At 37.3% G+C, this 21626-nt stretch overlaps 1 protein-coding gene across 1 annotated transcript in view; it reads right to left on the reverse strand.

The window, feature by feature from the left end:
* Nucleotides 1-21626, reverse strand: part of LOC104617822 (centlein-like) — a gene marked incomplete at both ends in the record, with an annotated part of 76930 nt that overhangs the window by 54109 nt on the left and 1195 nt on the right. The window contains 2 exons of the mRNA XM_010283243.1: nucleotides 6659-6838; nucleotides 7428-7562. Of these exons, the coding sequence (XP_010281545.1) occupies nucleotides 6659-6838; nucleotides 7428-7562 (315 nt within the window). The remainder of the gene's footprint in view (nucleotides 1-6658; nucleotides 6839-7427; nucleotides 7563-21626) is intronic.

A 21626-nucleotide genomic window follows, 5' to 3' on the forward strand; every position in this document is an offset into this window, starting at 1 on the left:
GAATGTCAATTGTCATGACAATGTTTGATGACTCTCTCAGTAAAGAAATTTTTCCTAACACCAGTCTAAAGTGTAAAAAGGTATTTATAACTTGCAGCCAAATAATCTTAGGGTTTCTCCTCAGTGGTTTTTTTTTTTTCCATAGCAGCTAGAAGTTATTGTATATGTGAACAAAAATCATAATTGTTCACATTTTCTGTGAATAAATCCTATTTGCCTATCTTTCACAGCACACTATACAGTTGCAGAGGTTTTTCATGGTAGAGATTAAAAAAAAATCTCATCTTACCAATGCTTAAGTTCCCATCACCCATTGCAGGGTACAATACAAAGTATAGGTAACAAATGATTTTGTCATAAATACAACTTCAGAAGTTACAGAATAGCAAAATTTAAAAATAGAAAAAAGTATCTTTCAGTACTTCACCCTATTTGTGACAAATGTTGACTTCAAATTTTTATTTCAAATAACAAATTAATCAGTTCAAACTTTTGAATAGATTTTGAAACCTTGACTTTATTTGGAAATCAGAATCATTACTAAAAGGGCAAAACATGAAAAAAGGGGCAAGGAGGGACTGGTTATACAAACAGCTTATATGCTGAAATATCATATATTGAGGCATTCAGTAGAGCTTTTGTACGTAAATCAGAAATCCAAGAATATGAAATAATCTATAATCTTTTACACTCAATGTCTGAGTACCTCCATTTTTTAAAATCACACGGAATTTATTATGTTGCTTTTTAGTTGATACAGTAGCCAAGAAGGTAGTTTCATGGTATAAACATGCAAACTGAAAGTTTGCTAAATATAAATTCTCCCAAACCTGATTTTCAAATTAAAACTAATTTCAATTGTACATACGGACTGTTTAGAATTCAATGTTTTAAAACATATAAAAGCAAAGTAAGTACTATTTAAAATTCAGTAAGTCAAAATATCTAAATAATTCAGTTATATGAGGAAGAAAATGCTTATTTTAGAGAAAACTACAAGACATGTTAAAAGATATGATACTTCTTTATAACTGAAAGTGAAGCACGAAAAATAAGTATAGTGATTATTTCTAAGCATGAAACATGGTGATCCTAACCAAAATAAAATTAAGATAAATAGCAGAATAATAATTTAAGGTAAAACATTACAGGAATATTTTAATCACTTCAAGCCCAGGAACTATAAACTCAGAAAAATCAGAGAAAAGGTGAATTTAAAAGAACTTGAAACATGAAAAGCATAACACACAGACAAGGCATTTGGCAGCAGAGTTGTGCACAGATTATGGACCCACTGTGAATTAACACTAAGGTTTTGTTACTTGTAGCTTCAAACCCTTAGATCATCACATTTCAAATACAATGTCTTTATTTTCATTTCAAATACAATGTCTTTATTTTCATGTTTTTTCTTGCTATGTATTAAGACAGAAGTGAGACCATTTTTTTAAGGTCCCATCTCAATAAGACTCTCATTTTTCAGTGGAACTAAAATCCCAGGCTCCTCTTGACGAGAGATGGCTGTTTCTCAAAATGTTTCATTTTAAAAGGGAAAAAAAAAAAACTTCTCCCTCTTTCTTTAAAAGCCTCCACCTTCAGACTTTAGGAACTTGAAAAAGTACTTTGCCAACTAAAAAAAAAAACCAAAACAAAACAAAACAGTAAGCAATTCCACTATCTTTTAGGTCAGGTCCACTTAAAATCTGCCAGTCTGACTTTTTTTGTGTCTACATACAAAACCACCTGTGACTGTCGAGTTTGGGAAAATATACATTATTATTAAACAATAACTTAAGTAACCTCCAACCAAAGAACAACGCCTAATTCGTTCTTAAATATGGAGACACATCCATGCGTAAGGTGGCTGATTGACAGCTTTTCCACTTGTGCTCTTTCAGGAGATACAGAAAGCTGACATAAACCCTGGGAAGCACAGAAGAATAATTCTCAAGAACTACTTTGAGACAGAAAGCAAAGCCCTATGTTAACTTTTTGTTCATTGTGCATTACTTATATGAAGGTATATATGGGAAAGACAAACAGTAAATGACAATTTCCACCCTTTTAGCCACCTTATCAGGTTTCTTCGTGTTAATCTGCGTCACACAGATTTTGGCTAATATGGCAAATCGTTAAAGAAGTATTCCTTAAAGGGACAAACTAGCCATAGAAGCTTTTCCTCTCAATTTGAAAAAGGTGAATTTTATACCCCAATTCAGCTTATAGTAGGTCTGGAAACAACCAGTATTTACATGTGACAAGTGACACTTTCCTGCACACAAAATGGTTTAAGGACTGAAAATAAAAAGGGCTACTAACACTTAGTTCAGTCTCTGAACAGAGTGCCACTTTTCCAAAAGAAGAATCTGTTACTTAGACCTAGCACTTCTACCATCTAATACACATTTTAAGAAAAATGTTGGGGTAGATTACATTGATAAGATTTCATTTTTTTCTTCCACAGACATAGGAGACTAACATGAATATTGTCTGTATAAAATATCATCTACTATATTGTTAAATATAGTGGTTTTTACTGAAAACACGTACAAAAAGAGATGCTGGTTCAACTCCAAAACTGAAGGCTGAGAGGCAGAACTGACTTTCAGAACGGGATATAATTTCCAAATTCAAATTATTTTTATCTAGAACCATTTTTACAATCACTTGAGAACAACAACACAATTTCATTATTGAATTTGCTCATAAATTACTTTTTAAAAGCATTTCAGGGACATGTTATATTGGGGTGTATATATTACAACATCATCTGCAGCCCAATATCGTGTAGTGTGATAATGTTGTATTTGGTCTCTGTGGATAAGGAAATTATTATTCTTTATTGTTTACAAGCATCTTGTTAAGAGCCAATCTGGCATCCAATATTGATTCTCAAGTGTCAAGTAATAGAAATGTGGAATGTCAGGAACAGAGGGAGAAATTAACTCAACCAAACTTAAATTTTCAAGCAAATATTTACAGGAAGAGTATATTTTAAAAACAGTGATGAACTACAGAAATAACTTTGTGTGTTTTTATCAATTATTATTTTACAAAATGTTGATAAAAAATGTGACAACTTATTACTACTTCCTAGAGGTCAAATATAACATTTCCCTCCTGCAGATGGTAAGTAATATGCTTCTCAATCTTTGCAATAGTCTCTTGTGATAATCAACTTCACCTAACTCTGTCCACTAGCATATAGCCACTTGTCTCACATCACAGAAGGAGGAAAAAAAAAAAAAACAATAAAGGGGGGCAGAAGCTGGGGTATCAGACCCATGGACACATGAAGTCTGATAGGGACCTGGGGAGGTCTCTAGTCACAGCCCCTACCTAAAGCAGGTTCAGCCAGGGCTTCCGACCAAGCTGCTCAAGGTTTTACAAAGTCAGGAATTGACATGTCCTAAGGATGGAGACGGCCCAACCTCCATGGGCCTCAACCCCACTCCTGGTCTGTCCTCCTTGGAAAAAGGCTTCTCCTTATCTCCAGCCTCAGCTCTTCCCGTTTCAGCTTGTGCTGCCTCTCACCCTTCTGCCAAGCAAAGCTGTGAAAAGCCCAGCTGCATCTCCTCCATCCTCTCCTGTTGGTGCCACAGATGCTGTTGGATGGCCACTGCCCCAGAGCCATCCCTTCTCCTGGTTGAAGCAGTCCAGCCCACAGCCTCTTCTCACAAGGTAAGGTCTCCAGCCCCACTGTCTCACCTACAGCCAGTTTACTGATGCCTTTCTTGTACTGCATGCAAACATTGGTGCAGTATCTAAAGTACTGAGCAGAGGGGGTCAATTCCTCCCCTGGCTCTCGGGACCATGCCTCATTCCTCTCTAGGCACTGCTAGTGCCCACCAGTGCCCAGGGCTGTCCCCAAAGCTGATCCCTGGCCCCTGTATGGCTACAGGGCTCTGCCTTCTTAGGGCAATGCTCATTATTTGTCCCGGTTAAGGCTCTTGTTGGCCCATTTCTGTCAAGGTACCCCTTGATGGCAGCAGAGACCTCAGCACATAAACTTCCCCCCAGCCTGGTGTCATCTGCAGGCTTGACAAGCATGCCTGCTGTCCCTTCATCTAGGTCACTGATAACAATTTCAAGCAAGACAGGTCCAGGATAGATCCTGCAGTACACCACTTATTACCAGCCTACAGACAGAGTACAACCCACTAACCACAGCCCTCTGAACCCAAACATCCAAACAGTTCTTTTAAACATGTTGTCCACCTATCCATCTGTAACATCCTAACTTGGGTACAAGAATACAGCAAGACTGTATCAAAAAACTTGCTAAAGTTAAGGTCAATCACATCCAAGCTCTCCTCTTGTCCACAGACACAATCGTTTTATCACAAAAGACATCAGGTTGCTCAGGAACGATTCACTCTTGGTAAATACATGACTGTTTCTAGTCAGTTTCTCATTACTTCCAAGACTTCTTTCTTCATAATATTCCCAGGGACTCGAGTGAGACCAACCTTTGTTCCTTGATTATCCTTTTCATTAGGGACCTCCCCTGATCTCTAAACTACTTTTGAATGATGACAGGCAGCAGCCTGACAGTGGCATCAGCCAACTCTCTCAGCACCCTTGGTTGCAGTTCGCTGGTCCAATGGATGTGTACTAGTCAAGTTCTCTCAAGTTATCTCCCAAAAAATCCACTCAAGTACTTCTCCTTGAATTCTGCCTCTAGGAACAACTGCTTGGGGGAATCTTGTTGGAGAAGACTGAGGCAAAGACAACATTCAGTACCTCTGCTGTATCTATTACCTGCTGTCACCAATTCATCCTTCCCTTTCAGCAGCAGGCCATTTTTCTTGTTCAGCCTTTTACTACTGAAGTAGTGCAAGAAACTCATGTTATATCTGTCATCACTTGCAAGTCTCAACTGTAGGTAGGCCACCACCATGCTTCAGTGCCCAGACAATGTTTCCGAACTCCCCCTTTGTAGTTTTCACTGTTTCCACTTCCCGAATATTGCTTTCCATCCTCATCCTCCACTGGGGTTGGTGATTGGTATTAGCTGCTTAGCCAACCTGGTCTCCTGATACATCCACTTGTTTTCCTGAGTATAAGGGTGGACCACACTTGGGCTTGGAGGAAGCTGTCTTTAGAGATTTGATAATTTTCATTAACTCTTTTATCTTTAAACGCTGCTTCTCATGGGATTCCACCTACCACCTCCCTGTACAAGCTGAAGACTTAATTCCAGGTCTGTACTGTGCTACTCTCCTTCCTTCATCTTCTCAGGATCTTGGTCTTCGCAATTTCACAGTCACTATAGCCAAGGCTGACATTGATTATTATTCCCCTTAATCAGTTCTTCCTTGTTTGTAAACAGCAGATCCAGCTGTGTGTCATTCCTGGTTGGCTCAGAGAATACCCACTTCTAGAAGTTACCTCTGCCATGCTCTAGGCACCATCTTGACCTGCTTGTGACCCCACTCCAAAACACCAACACTACTTATTCCCATCACATGGCTGTGACACACCTTCCTCTCTTCAGCATGACTTATCAGCCAGGAAGACAGATACATCAAAAATTATTCTGCCTGTTTTCACTGAAGGTGTGGATGACAATGATTTTCAATAATTTATGCAATACTACAAGCACTACATCTGACAACTTGAAAATTATTAAATCAGTTTAGTATACACTCTAGATTTTCTCCCTCAAGTATCAACAAACCATTCGTTGTCCTGGGAATCCTATAATTCTTTCATCACATCCACTCCAAAGACCGCAATTTGCAAGGACTTTACTTCCCATGTTCACAGATCTGAATGAAGCTCTTTGCAAAGGGTTTCCATCAGCACAACAATCAGAAGTGTCACCAAAACCATTGAATTGCTAGTGGAGGAAAAAAGATGCTTCTGGGCAAGATGTCAGTTAGTCAGTCACCACACTGAATATACCAGAAGGTCATGTACTTTGATAGTGTGAAAGAGCAGAGTGTTGCAAGTGTTCATTAGCCATGTAAATAAAAAGAATCCACTACATAGGTGTGTATATAAGCAGCCAAACACTTTGACACCATGTTCATGGCTTATTTCTTACAGGAATTTAAAAAGAACTTGCCATTTTTCACCAGCAAACAAGATAAAGTATAATTTAAATAAGAATTCACAATATTCTGTACAATGTATTCAATTATTTCCTTTTTCATTTTATCGTAAACAGTGAAAATAACTTTTTAATATATTATATGCAGTAATAAGGCCTCTCACAGAGTGGAGCCCTCTGGAGGCTAGGACACAATTTATTCAAAACTGCAGTTAAAGTTTTAAAGTGTTCTTCCAAAACAATAAATATCAAGTCTACTGCAATCAAATTATAGGTAAGTAAATTATACATTGAGAAAAAATTGTGAATGATAATACTTTCAAGCTTTTATTATTTTACACACATATATATTTTATCTTAAAATACAGTATCTTTTATTTTTTAATGATTACATTTTAAGATGACTATTTGAAGTCAGATTCCTGCTTTGCAACATCAATTTTTAAAAAGCTGTGGGTTTTAAGTGAAGGAATGTAAATGAATGCAAGTCCCCACTGGTAGATTTGAATATATAACTTGTTTTTTAAAGAAAATAACTTGTAGTGCAAATGTCTGGAGAAGTTAATTCTGAAATAACATCCAGGAGTCCGTTCCACTTCGTACCTTTATTCTGGCATCGTTGCCAGATTTTTCTGTTTTCCATTGTGCCTCCTGCTTCCTCAGTTTCTCCAGGTCATTTAGCAGGTCAGCACAGCATGTATTTAATCCCTTATTTTCCTCCTCCAGGTTTTTTATAACCAGTCTGTTTTGCTCTTCCTTCTTCTGTGCACACTCCTCAGTGTCCTGTAGAACAGTACCATAAGGGCCGATAAACAAAAAAGTGAGAACTAATCAGCAAATATAAACTGTGCAGTTTTACCCTCACAGCAGCTTCTTCTATATTTGATGGCCAAGGTCACCTGTGCACTTTTATTGGCCTCTTTCATGCAGGTGGAAGGGTCATATTTTTTAGCTGCATGACAGCTTTGATGAGTACACATTTGCAAAGAGCCCATTAATTGATCAAGCTGCCTTTGATGCTGTCCCCAGCTATTTTTGAGACCCACACAGACATATCCTCCCAGACCTCGGCTTTATCAATTAATAATGCCAGTCCCACCAGAATCTAATTACAAGAAGCCACATCTTCACGCTCCTACTTTCTTTGCTCCATTTCCATCATTAACTATTTATCTGAAAGTTATAAAGCTTGGATTCTTGGCTTTAAAGCATCTTCCTCGGAGTTGGTATGTGAGAAAATGGTAAGGTATAGCAAGGCCTAAGGCAATTTTTCTTCTCCAAGCTTGTCACTTTCTGTGCCACAAAGGCTGACACTGCTTAAAGAACTACTTCAAAGCTACAGTCTTATGAAACCATGTACAAGTCAGTATACCTTAAGTTCTTGACTTTTATCTTTAAATTTCTGGTTCAAGTTACTGAACTCATTCTTCAATCGGGCATTTTCCTCATCCACAGCAATTTTTCTCTGTATTAAGTTGTTTATCTCCTGCTGCTGTCCTGTGAGTCTCTTATTTAAAAAAAAATAGAATCAGTTAATAGACAAAAAGCAATTGTAAAAGAACATGCATGTACTGGATTTTAGAACTGTGCATTTTAGACCTATAGAATGTAACAATCTGATATATGGAGTTTTATAGCATTATTTTCACTTCATTAGTACTTTAATCATACTCAAAACTGCATGACTACATGACACAGTAACGTAAACGAGGAACTGAGTATCTTGTTGCTACTAAACAAAAAAGCCCATTACAAAATAGTTGTAAAAAGGGAATTAAATCTAACTCAATTTGCAGTTCAAGGAAAATAATACAACTCTGGTCAACACAGACAACAATTTAGTGTATGCACACATAGTAAAATCTCACTGCCACCAAAAAAACAACTTCAACTTTCTGTGTCAGGTGCTTGTATTCTATTTTGACATTCATATTAAAACACCTTCACTCTTTGGTGCACATTAGAACTCTGTAGTTTTCTTCAGGAGTTTGTTTTAATTCCACATACTGTTTTGTCCATTCCCTTCCTAAATCAAAATGGCATTTATCTAAAATATTGTCCTGGCAGTAACATTGTAACTATAGTAAGAAACAGAAGAAACTTTTATCTCAGGACAAACATGCAACTTTAATATGCAAGCTAAATGAAATGTGTTCGGAAACATAAAAAGTTATCAACAGAAAGATATACCTTTAGATTATTCTACAACATTGCTGATAAGATACATAACGGTTTTCAATCTCCAAATGTTTAAATCTGGTTCACATGGATATCAGACATGAAAAGGAATGAAAGTATGCTGAGAAAAAACACATAAAACATTTGAAGTCACATCCAACAACCACTGATTTTAAACTTACATATAACTATTAGGGCAAAAAAAAGGAACGATGTTACCACCAAACTCCAAGTAACACATCACTCACAAGAGACACAGGTATTATAGGTAGCAGCCCTGCATACAAAGCAAGCTGTGCAGGGGTAAAGGGACTTTGCTCCTCATCTTGAACAGTGTCAGTGCATCAGCACCCAGAGCACACACACTGCACAAGGAAGTTGCTCACAGTACATCGCAAGTCTATGTATTCAGCAAATGCCTTAGTCATTAAAAATATACATGACTCTTTCTTTGTGTGGATTGTATTTTTCCCTGCTTGTTTGTTTCATTTTTTACTTTTTAACTTTTGTTACTTGTAACTGTTTCCAAATTACTTTGAATGTCTGCCTCTCTTCTGTAGACCTCTTCAATTTTTCCTCACTTCATCACCTTCCTTGCAAATTTTTTTATTGTTCTATTTCTCCTCCTACCACCATCTCCAAATCTTTTCTAGACTTTGTTCCTCCATATTTAGCAAGTTTAATTTATCTCTCTGACCACTACTTCTATCCACACAGCTACAAATATGGTAACATTTCTACAAAATGAAAAAAAAAAAAACCCAACCAATCCTCAAAAAACCAAAGCCACACCATACCACACTACATAGCAGAAAATATGTCCAAGCAAGAACAAGCCCTGCAACTGCTTCAGCATATGAGAAAGGTAATGTAATCCAGCTATCTTGTATAGCAAATACTGAAAACAAACAACCATGAACAGATAATGTTTAGTAAACAGCGTAAGGCGGCATGAAGGATATTTTTTCCCCCCACTAAAAATTTCACTTTATCATGGAAAAAAAAAAAAGTCTTTGTTATACCTCATACTTGACAGCAGCCACAGTGGATATTCAAAGAATATACTAAATTATGTATTTTCTAACATCAGTCTTTAAAAACATGGAAAAGAAAGTGAATGTGAACTGAAGAGAATGGAAAAACAAGAACAAAAATTGAGAGAAAAGCAAAAGACAATGCAGAAACCTCATATTCTTGTATCTTGGATTTTTGCCTCAGATGTCATTAATTCAAACCAACAAAGCAAACAAAAAAAACCCCCACAGAACTAGCTTGTATTTAAAACAGTGTTTAATTGGTAATTTAATTTTAAACCTATAGCTTAGTTATATTATAAAAAATAAAGTAACTCCACTACAGAGACTCATTCTACAGCACTGGCACTTTGAATACATCCCAGTCAAAGTTTGCCTAAGATTATAGATTCATAATCACTCTTACATTTCCTCCAAAGAAAAACTAAACCTGAATTTCAGATTCAGAAATTTACATGAAATTTTTCTCAGAGACATAACCCAGTGCATAAACCTTCTCAGCCTAGTTTGCTATCAGCAGACATTAAGGAAGGGATAATGAAATTAAGAAATCTCTTCTTAACTAAGGACTCCCTTCTTTCATATTTTGAACCTACCAGACAACAGGCTCAATTTTTGCTATTCAAAAAGCAAAGTATTTGCTTTTCAGGTATATTATTACAGTTACAGGAACAAATTGCTGCTGGCAGAGATGATTTAGTTGCATCTTTAAAAAGGTATGAATCCACATTACCATGGGAAGCATCAGTTATTTTGTTTGCCTCCCTCCCACTCCTCAGGTCCTCACAGAATTTCAGTCAGTGTCTCCTTTGAGTCTTCCTTTCAGCTCATTACTACTTGTTTAACATTTATCAAGATGAAGTCTATATTTGATGAACACCCTTAGAAATTCTACCTATCTGAAAGAGCCTATTCATTCTACCAGAGTTAAAAAGTCACTAATAAACGCTCTCACAAAAACTCAAAGTGCAGCCCCAGCTCTATAAGGTATCTAATATTTCAGTACACAAGCTACATTGTGTTACCACTTAGTTTCACTACACACTGTGTTGAAACTGGTAAGCGTATGTGTATTTCTGAAGTGAAATCAAAGATCTTTGGGTTCTGTTTGGAATGGGATGTTTTCCAGCAATTTGGAGGATGAATGGACACACGAAAGTACAAAAGTGCAACTAGCCATTTCAAATGTTTGTTCCATATTGCTGAGATGAAATTTTAAACTCAAATAAGCTACTTTGCATACTTCGCAATTTAATCAGATTATCCTGAATCACACTTGCACACTAGCTACTTATCTCCACAACTGACCCACTTAAGACTTTAAATCAAAAAAAGGCAAATACACCATATCAATTACTAAGCAGCAAACTCAACTGAGTAGTCTACAAAGTCATCTACTGCAGCAGTAGTGAAACATTATTTAGGTAAGTTATATCTACATGTAAAAAATCCTGTTACGTTTCAAAGCAATTTTTTGCATACCACTTTGTATAATTTTATTTCTTCCTCCAAATGAATTGAACTTTTACTGTAATATCTGCTCATTTCATATGTTTATAAAGAAGGGGAAAAACCAGGAATATTACTTGGGAGCCATGACTGCGTAGAAATAAGGGTCAGAAAGAAAAATTTCTAATATACACATAATTAAGTAAATTATCATCTGCCTTTGCCTATGCAGCTGATAATTTGCACCTTGCTTCCTCCACCTATGAACTACCTTGCATAAAAGGAGGAAGACAGTGTGCTGGGTTTGGCTGGGATAGAATTAATTTTTCTTCATAGTAGCTAGTATGGGGCTATGTTTTGCATTTGTACTGAAAACAGTGTTGATAATACAGAAATGTTTTTGTTATTGCTGAGCAGTGCTTACATACTCAAGGCCTTTTCTGCTCCTTACTCTGCCCTGCCAGCAAGTAGGTTGAAGGTGCACAGGAAGTTGGGAGGGGATGCAGCTGCAATAGCTGATGCCAGCTGACATCATGCTCAGCATATAAAGCTGGGGGAAGGAGGAGGAACGGGAAGATGTTTGGAGTGATGGTGTCTGTCTTCCCAAGTAACTGTTACACCTGAGGGAGCCCTGCTTTCCTGGAGATGGCTGAACACCTGCCTCCCATGGGAAGTGGTGAATTAATTCCTTCATTTGCTTTGCTTTCGCGTGCGGCTTTTGCTTTACATGTTAAACCATCTTTATCTCAACCTACAAGTTTTCTCTTTTGCCCTTCCGGTTCTCTCCTCCATCCCACTGCGGGAGGAGAAAGAGAGTGAGCGGCTGTGTGGTGCTTAGTTGCTGGCTGGGGTTAAAGCATGGCAGAGAGTAAAGACAGCAGAGGATACAAGCAGTGTTCCTAAAAGTCTACCCTACTCTGATAGGCAAGTGAAACAGCAGAAAAATAAACATACCTGATCAACACATGGGACAACCTCCTACATGAGGTTATTTTGACAGACTTCACCAGATAAAAACACTCATCAGGAATTCATCTATCCCCTCAGTACCTACTGGTTTTTTTGTCTAAATACCATAAAAGACAGGCTAATGCTACACAAGAACAATTTCAGTGTACATTTTGCATTGACTGCAATTGTACTTGTTTGAAAGCAACAGGACAAAAGCAATGTTCAGTGGGCTTTTGACAGCTTTGTGCTCAAGAATTATTAAAAAACTCGCATAATTAAGACAACTAAAGTATGCTTCCAAAGGTTTTTCTATAGAAAAACTTCCAAATAAAGAAAGAAAACTGTATTCTAGAAGTGAATTTGCTCTAATGAAAGCCAAAGGAACATAATTTTATAATTTTGTTTAGCTGAGAAGAATCAAAGAGTAACCCTTGTACACCACTGGAGCCCAGAATGCTCCAAGCAAGAGTACATACAAAGAAAGAAATACTGTGACCTGGTGGAGCAGGTCTTTTGATATTTAAGTGGACTGTCATTCCAGAATTCATTTTTATCCCTTCCCATGCCATCTCTAGCTAACAACACAATACTTCTTTTTTTTTCTTCCCTAATAATGTCAAATTGTTTACTGACAAAATTACTTTTTAAAACACCTTCATATCACTCTGCAGAGGAAGCAAAATCACATGCTAAGTCAAACTGAGAAAATGAGCTACAAAAAATGCAGATCAAAGACGAAGGGGGAAAATAGTCTTTTTTTTTGTCTTAGCTCTGAACACCTCAGAGTCTTTTCATGGCAGTAGGATGTTATAATTATCTGTCAATATTTCATGTGAATAGATATACAAAAAGTTTTTTAATTAAACTTCATTTTTATCCAATGTGAATTTAGATAGTATACTACCATATGGAGACAGTAAAAGTAGCAACAAAAACATAATTTTTTAATGTTAGGAGCCTGTTTTCAAAAAGAATATGAGTTAGGATGCAACTACCAGGAATTATGCACCGTTTGGTGTTGCAGACATCATCACTTAACTTCTAGTCTACAGTGAAAGAATTTTTAATCCACTGCACAAAAAGCATGCAATCAGGACTATGGAACAGCTGTACATGCTATTACTGCATTAAGTGTTCTCCAAATTTTTACATTTGGGTGGGGGGGTTGGAGGGGTGGAATACCACTTAGAGTTCTGCAGTTTGAAATTTGATCGTACTGAAACAGTATTGAGTTCCCACCTCTATACAAGTTCATAAAATGTACATACTACATAAGGGCTTCATTTCATGTCAAGAAGTTAGCTCAAATACCTACTGATAGTTTACCAAAAAATCCCTAAAAATCATTCTAGCAGAAATGCAAAGCTGAAACATATATCCTTCATTGCTGCTGCTAACGATACAGATATGTAACAACACACCTTGTTTCTGTCATTGGCTGCTGAAGCACTTAATGAACCTCAAGTCTCTGCACCACAATATTAAAATTGTCCATCTATGACTGCAACGAAGGGACATGCATTCGATTTCCACTACCAAATGGATCAGGGTAACATATAAACATTACATTCTGTGCTTCCTTCATTACATTCTTTGTCAGAAGCTTTCATTGTGCAGTAGTACACTTCTAATATACCACATTAAAAAAAAACAACCCACAAACAAAATATCTGGAACTGAGGAAAAATTGAAGTATTTTCCCCCAAGCAGTGACTTTTAATGAAATACCAACATCTTAAGAAGAAACAAAATTAATTTATTAATGAAATTATTTTATTACAACCTAAATGTGAAAAAATTATTTTCTTTTAAACTTATTTTATTCAAAATTTCTATTTCAAGATTTACATATTTATTCTCCCCCTTTCATCATCTCTTTTTCCCCATGAAGTAGTTGTGATTGACTTACCACACTCCTAACTTTCTCCCCTCCCTTCCAACCTTCTTTTTTTTTCTAGCAGGAATTGAACAATAAGTAGACAACACTAAAAATATGCCAGTAACATTTAATAGCTCTCCTTGATTTAGCTTCTCCAAATTTTTCTTTAGATTTTTTTCAACTTTATTAATCCTCACGGTTCTAAACTTGAACATTCATACACATGTTTAACAAATAATATCCCCAGTCATATTCTCATATAGTCTTCTGAAATAAAGGAAAACACAAAACGAAAAAAAACACAAACCCATGAACAAAAGAAATCAGCTCTCTTTCACCTCATGACTATTCATTAGATTCTTTAATTATTTTCAGATGTAGGATGAACAGACGTTCTATGTAAATAATTCATGAAAAGGTAACCATTTGTTATGGAAGTCGTCTGCTACATTTTGCTGTCTGTACGGTGTCCTTTCATAGTCCAAATGACACTAGCTAGTTATGACATGAAACACAAGTTATCTTTAAATCCATACTGCTCCAAAAGTAAAATGCCAGCAGTGCTACCTGATTCTACAGTATCATTCTAAAGGATGCCTGTATTCATAGTTAAATATTCACCTTAGAACTAGACTCCTAACAAGGACAGACAAAACAAGGAAAACTAGCAACTGACATATAACGGATTAAAATGCAATTCCTATTTTTCACACCTGCCCTTATACTACAACAACCTTAAATAAATTAAAAAAATCCAACCACAAAGAAGAGAATTGAAGTGGGGGAGCTCACTTCATTTTCATACAATCAGAAGTTTATTAGTTCTTCCTTATCTCTTCTCATGCTTTCCAGGACTCCCTGAGATTAAACAATCAAAACAATTGTTTCTGAGAAAAAGAAGTATGAAGCTGCAAGCAGGCATCTGCAAATCCATTCCCAAAATGAATGTGAATTTTTGAATGCCAATTTCTATCAATAATAGATGTGAAATAAAGCATGGTAACTTAAAGATGTATACAAGGAAAAACACTCTTAAAGCACTGTGTGTTCAAATGTGCTTACCTACTATTTCTGTGCTGAAGAAAAAGGGCAACTCTTTTTTGCAGAAGGAAGAAAAGAAAATTAAGATTCTTCAAAGCTCTTTAAGAGGATCAAGTAAAATGGTTCTACAGAGGAGACCAGAAATATGAGCAGCTGACTTCAGCCTGCAGGTGGGGAATATGTACTTACTTCCCTACCACTAGTCAGTCTTGCTCCTGAATTCTCACCTGACCCATAGATTAAGGAAGGGTCAAACAGTATAATCTATTTTAGACACCATGTTCACTATTGCCCTCTTTGGACTTGTCTTATGTGATTAATTTGGTGTCTTCAGCAGAGTTTGCTATCTTAATCGAACCACCTGACAGAACTTCTCAGTATTTGAACATGTGGTGGAAATAAACTGTGACTTTACACAGTGTATCAGGCAGTCTTGCAACTGTAGCACTCCACTTTCACTAGTAGCAAAGGAACCATCTCTGGCCAGCAACCTGCTAAGTGACAAAATTTTTTTATGATATGCACCACTTCATTCCACTCAAGCTGCTCCTTACAACTACATCGTAGAACGTTCCTTCTCTCACCCACTAAAAACAAAGCTCTACTATTCTTTTCACCGCTTACAACATCCTGCAGTTCTTTTTATTCGTTCTGCTGGTTCTTACCCCTGCACAGGCATAGTGCAAGCAAGCATTGCCAGCAGCTGCATTTTTGCATTGACAAGGGAGCCAAATACTGTTTCTGGCACGTGCACTATAAGTTTGCCCCCCTGCAAAGGGGCAATACTTAGAGGCACTTTTTCACAAAAACACACCTCTAATTTGGAAGTGAGACAGCACTGCCGAAAGGAAAAGCTGTAGCTCTGTAATAAATCCAGCACCTCTCCCAGTACAGCACGTATTGCAGTAATGCAATAGATTTAGAGATTAACTGTCCATTTTCCTATGACGAGGATAGGACAGTTCTCAGGATAACTACAGTGAACTGACAATATAATCTGACCATCTTGCCACAGCTCTAACATCACGTTAACCATCAGCTGCTCTAAATAAACCTCTTTCCTCTTTTGTCTAGTGATTCTCTGCACCAGGACAGACTAGATTTTCTATACGACGTATAACGCAGCACTGTAAAGCGGCAGTGTCCAATGAATTGATACTTTCTCTACTCGTTCCTCTTGTCTTAGCACCTATATTTTCAATCTATGGAAAGCAGCAGTCCAGCCCTCTAAATCAGGCAGCAGAAAATCCAAAGTATCTTCTTACTCCCTATACTCTCTCCTAATACCAAATCTAAACCAACAATCTGCTAAAACAAGCTTTTCTCTTCTCTTCATTGACGAGCACAATCTTGATGAACTGGGTTGGTTTTGTTTTTCTACACTTTCCTCCTCAGCAAGGCCTATAGAAGGTCCTCAGAGTAAGTTAGCCTCTGTCTCTGAAGTGTACATGACTATGAGAGATCTGCAGAAAACAATACCTACTAGCATCTACTCCTGACACAGCAATATTTCATTACACTCACATACATCAATGCTGCCAGATCAGGTGTAGTAAATAAAGAACAGCTGTTGCTACCATCACCTTTTCTGACAAGCTCCTTCCTAAGTGTGGTCAGCAGATTTGTAAGGGCAGAACCTACTCTCAAAGGGCACTGCATGGTTCTTTCTGCTACCTAGTCCTTAAGGAACAACAATCTTCTTGAACTTGAAGAAAAGTGCCTGTATTCAAGTAAGAAGCCATGATATATGAAGAGATTCCTCATCAAGAACATCCTTAAAGGTGGAGTAAAATCCAGCTTCACCCTCTTAAAACTACACTGACTTTACAATGTAAAAAAAAAAAAAAGTGTCACTACAGCAACCAGATAATGTACTGAACACAGTTAAGAAGTTAATCTCTTCTACAGTAAAAACAGTTTCCAATGGCTTTAGAAACCATTTTTATCTCAAGAAAAAAGACTACCCTATTGCAACACTAATTGGCTACACAATAACTATTCTTAAGTGGATTGAACAAGAAATTTCCTAAACTAGACCCCAACTCCCCAGACGATGAATAAGTTCATACAGATGACCTCCCACTTCTTTCCGGGCTTGGATATTGAGTTCCACTAACTTAGGGATCGAGCATTTCAAACCAGTGGAATAGCAGAGGACAAGAAACATCACATTTCTTTACTTAGTGTACTTTTTCCTGTCTAATCCAAGTGCAGCTATCATTTCAGGCTATCATTGTAGAAACATCACTGAGAACACTAATGCTGAGTAATAAAGATTCAGAAGCTTTAGCCAACTTCAGGCTTGGCTACGCAGGCAAATTAATGAAAAGATGAAGCATGAATTTATAGCACATCTGTATGATCACCCAATGTAGCTGCTTTTTTGCGGATTAAGTAGGAAAACTCTTTCCTCAAAATGGAGTAAGCTACCTTACAGAAACACATTTTCAACTTGCAAAGAAAGCATCCCTACCGGGAATTCACACAGAAGTACTAATGAGCTGTAAAGGTACACTGTAATTTACAGCTTATTAATTTCTTCAGACAAACAAGCCCACAGGTATTAGCCATAGTCATCATACCACCTACCTCAGGTACCCTTCTATCAATAAACCAGAATCAGCAACTTTCAACTATTTGAGTAATAAATACATTTCCCCCCCCATCTTTCTCACTCAGACCAGCTCCTTAACAAGATTCCTTTCCCTTAATTTTATGAGAAAATTAACTAAAAGATAAGCAAGCAGGAAGGCACAAAGACATATAACAATTCACTGATGCAGTTCAAAGGGGCTACATAAAACAGAGAGGTTTCACCACTGAAGGCTGAATCTTTTTCCAACGTACCACTTGAGTTAACTTATCTTTTTAAAGAAAAAAAAATACATTCTTTGCTTGCAGTATCTGTAAATCTCATTCATTGGAGAAACTTTTTTTTTCCAAAGAGTTAATAAACTTCACATAATCTCATCACTACTGACACATTCACCCAAACTCCCTATTACTGAAATTATCCTCATGTCCCTCATTACACAAGAATAATCAAGGTTATATGCTACTGGAAATAAAGTGTTTAGATGGCAATAATGTGTGTATACATTTGTCTTAATTTAATAACGGCATTTTATTACAAAGAAAAATACAATCAGGTGAAGGTACAAAAGTTAAGAAAAATTTATTAGTGTTAATTAATGCTTGAAGGTAGAATTATGCTTCTTTCAATTGGACCCATTAAAGGGGCTTTAATATAGATTTGCACAGCAAGCTGAAGATTTTCAAGTGCAGATAATGAGGCAAGCTAGTACTATTTTAACCCCTCTGGAGTATAATCAGTTGATAAGGTTTTGAAACGTTACTAGGTCTAGGACAAGAAGATTAGCTTTAGTTCCTCCAGATCAAAATTGAAACCTAATTAATTAACAATGTTATAGAAGATAGAAAAGGTTTCCTGCTACTTTTACATTATATTTAATTTCATCTTCTAGGGAAAACAGGTGAAGATATTTTAGTTTATCTATTGCATGAATGGCAGAAGACCAAGTTTCCTGTTCCTATGTTACACTCTTAACTGTTTACACTAAAAAATTTTACTGCATTCTTCCAAAAACTTCCACTTCTTTTAAAAGGAAAAAAAAAGCACTAATGACCTGTTTGAGACATACACAAATATTATATATTAAATACACCAGGTAGGAATTGTTTCCAAAAAAAAAGGGAGAATGAAAAGATATGTGCAGCAGACAGCCTTCAGAAGAAGAATACTTAAAATTCTAGGACAAGTTATCCACATGAAGGCAGCAGTTAGAAATGCTTTTCCTTGAAACACACAGAGAAATTATGTATACATGGCAAGGACACATCACTACTGAGAAAAGAATTTTGAACCACTGTGTAAAGCAAAAATTACAGTAATAAGATCACTATAGCAATCTAGCCACCAGCCCCAAAGGAGTAAGATTTTTACCACATAGCATTTAGAATAAATATGTATAAGCCAGACGAGGCACAGCTGTGACTATCAAGACCAAAAGTTACCAATCAACCAAATACAAAGACATGTATTAAAAAAAAAAGTAACAAAAGGAAAAACAATGGAAAACTCCAATACAATATATTTTGTACTGAATTTATGTGCAGTAATAGATGAAAAAAATGAAGTGCTTTAATATACTGTTTATTTGAACCTTTGAATGGTACATTTTGAAATGCTCCACATTATTTCACATTTAAAATGTTTAATAATATGCAGTTATGCAGTAAACTCATGGCAAGAAAAATGGTCTCATACATTTATCTAAAACTGAAGATTACATGATTGTAATTTATGAAAGGTGCACAACAGAGTGAAGTCATACTAAAATACCTAAAACTTCAATGCATGTACTCTGTTCCAAACATATTAGATGGCAGAAGTTTTGCAAAATTGTGATTTACACTGATTTTTACCCTCAGAGCCATAAGTCCCATCTTCATGAATATTTGAGCACGTTTTTCCTCGTTTAGGTCATACAAAAGTGATTAAAGACCATATTGCTTCTCAGCCATAGGTTTCTAAATTAATTATCCTAGTTGATTTTCAGTAATATCCATTAAAATGGAAACCCTTTGAACAATCGAAATATCTCATTACAAGTAAAGCTACTCTAGCTCTCAGTATTAAATAACTATATGCATCTCATCTAGGGTGTTGAAAATATGCTTTCTTATCTACAAGAATTTTAAAAGGGCTCTTAAGTATGTCAGAACAAAGTCTAAGCAGAATACAAGAGAGGAAAGATTATCTTGTGTTCTCCTTCTAGGGTTTTATTGCTGTTTCTGGCAGCAACATCAGCTTACATACATGTCAAATTATGAGATACGTCATTTATTTGCCTTTTTTCCCTTAGTCAGCATGGATTCATACAATTGGTTGTTTGGTGGCCACTCAGGAATTCCTAGTAAATAAATACCCTGTGACAAATGATACTGTGGCAACTGATATCTTGTGTGAAGGAGAGGGAAAAACAACAGAAGATGACAGGATAACCTCACCTTCCTAGAAGTAACAGATTGGAAGGCTGCAATACAAAGTCTTGAAGTCTTGCTGTCTATACCTTACAGAAAAGTACCTTCAAGGTCATTACTGTCGAAACTTGCAGTTTCGTAAGCAACCTATTTGCGTGTTAATTACACAAATAATATCTTTTTCTCCTTAGATGAACAAAGAGAGAACAAATCCAGAAAAACAAAACAAATGAGAAAGCTCCTTACTACATTGTTCTTTACACCAGCTCCAGTCTTTGATTACCAAACCACCAAACCACTCCAAAAACTTACAAAATGTTTCAATCCTCTGGCATCCCAGCCAATGGATGAGGCAAGAAGGTCAGAATGACACCACCTTCGTATACAGCGTTTATATACAGCACTGGCTGTTAGCACCATCTGGTGCCCTTCACACGCCATCCCACACCCCAGCCACCCCCCAAGTCAATGATACTTTAATGGAAGCTACATGACAACATGCATTAAAGTTGTGCCCATCAAAAAAGCAGCTTCTGCCCGCCTCCTATGTTAATTCCTCCTATCCTGTGGCCAAGCTCTCCTTTCCTGGCTGCCACTTTTCCTTGTTTCTAGTTGTATTTTCAACCTCTCCCCACATCCAGATTGTAAGTGCATCACACTATATCAATTTCAGATTTCTGATCAATTTCAATTTCAGTTTCTGAAATTGATCTGAAACCACAGAAAGCCATCTCATGGAGATGCATACTACAGGTTCAGAAGCTGCCACAGCAGGCAGCTCTTCTTAAAAGCACATTACTGCACACAAGCTCTTATATACTTCTTACACAGGTATTTTCTCTTTCAGCTAAGGTTAGGGTAGAAATGCAGGAATAATCATGAGTTGCTGGTTTATAAAAATGATGTGCATGCATGCACGAGACACATTACAACTCACACCAAATCACAGCCAGGAGGACATGACAACACACAAAAACTCCAGCCACGTCTGTAATACAAAATACAAGGACGAATGACCTCATTTCAGTGGTGTTTCTTGTCAGGCAGTAGGTATATCAAGTTTATTTTGAACAAACCAGGAGTAGGTAAACTCTGGAAACCTGAGTTTACACCCCTGGCTACACAACTTACCTCAGTTCAAGAAATACCCTAGTGAAGGCCATCAGAAATGTGTGGAAATTCACTAATGATCTGCATGATGGGGCAGAGTGCACTCTCAGCAAATTTGCTGATGACACAAAACTGGGAGGAATGGCTGACATGCCAGAGGGTTGTGCTGCCGTTCAGCAGCTGGACAGGCTGGAGAAATGGGCTGAAAGGACCCTCATGAAATTCAACAATGGGAAATGAAAAGTCCCGGGGAGGAACAACACCATGCAATCTTGTATGCCAGGGTCCATGCACCACAATGTGCTGGGGGGTGCCCAGCTGGAAAAAAGCTTTGGAGAAAAGGACCGTAGGTCTGACCATGAACCGGCAAAGTACCATTGCAACAAAGATGGCAAATGGTACCCTGGGCTGCATTTGGCAAAGTATTGTCAGCAGGCTGAGGGAGGTGATCCTTCTTTACTCGGTGCTAGTGAGGCCACACCTGGAGTACTGTGTCCAGTTCTGGGCTCCACAGTACAAGAGACAGATGGAGCTACTGGAAAGAGTCCAGTGAGGGGCCATGACGATGATTTACATGCTGAAGCATCTCTCCTACAAGGAAAAGCTGAGAGAGCTGGGACTCTGCAGCTAGGAGAAGAAAAGGCTCGGGGGAATCTCATCAATGTATAGAGATTCCTGAAGAGAGGATGCAAAGACAGAGCCAGGCTCTTTTCAGTGGTGCCCAGTGACAGGGCCAGAGGCAATGAGCTCAAACTGAAACAAAGCAGGTTCCCTCTGAACATCAGGAAACACTTTTCCACTGTGAGAGTAACTGAGCACTGGCACAAATTACTCAGAGAGGTTGCAGAGTGTCCATCACTGGAGATATTAGGAAGCTGCCTGGATATGGATATTGCAACTGGCTCTAGGGGGCCCCGCTTCAGCA

The sequence above is a fragment of the Phaethon lepturus genome, unplaced genomic scaffold (assembly GCF_000687285.1).
Source record: "Phaethon lepturus isolate BGI_N335 unplaced genomic scaffold, ASM68728v1 scaffold8183, whole genome shotgun sequence".
Classification (NCBI taxonomy): domain Eukaryota; kingdom Metazoa; phylum Chordata; class Aves; order Phaethontiformes; family Phaethontidae; genus Phaethon; species Phaethon lepturus.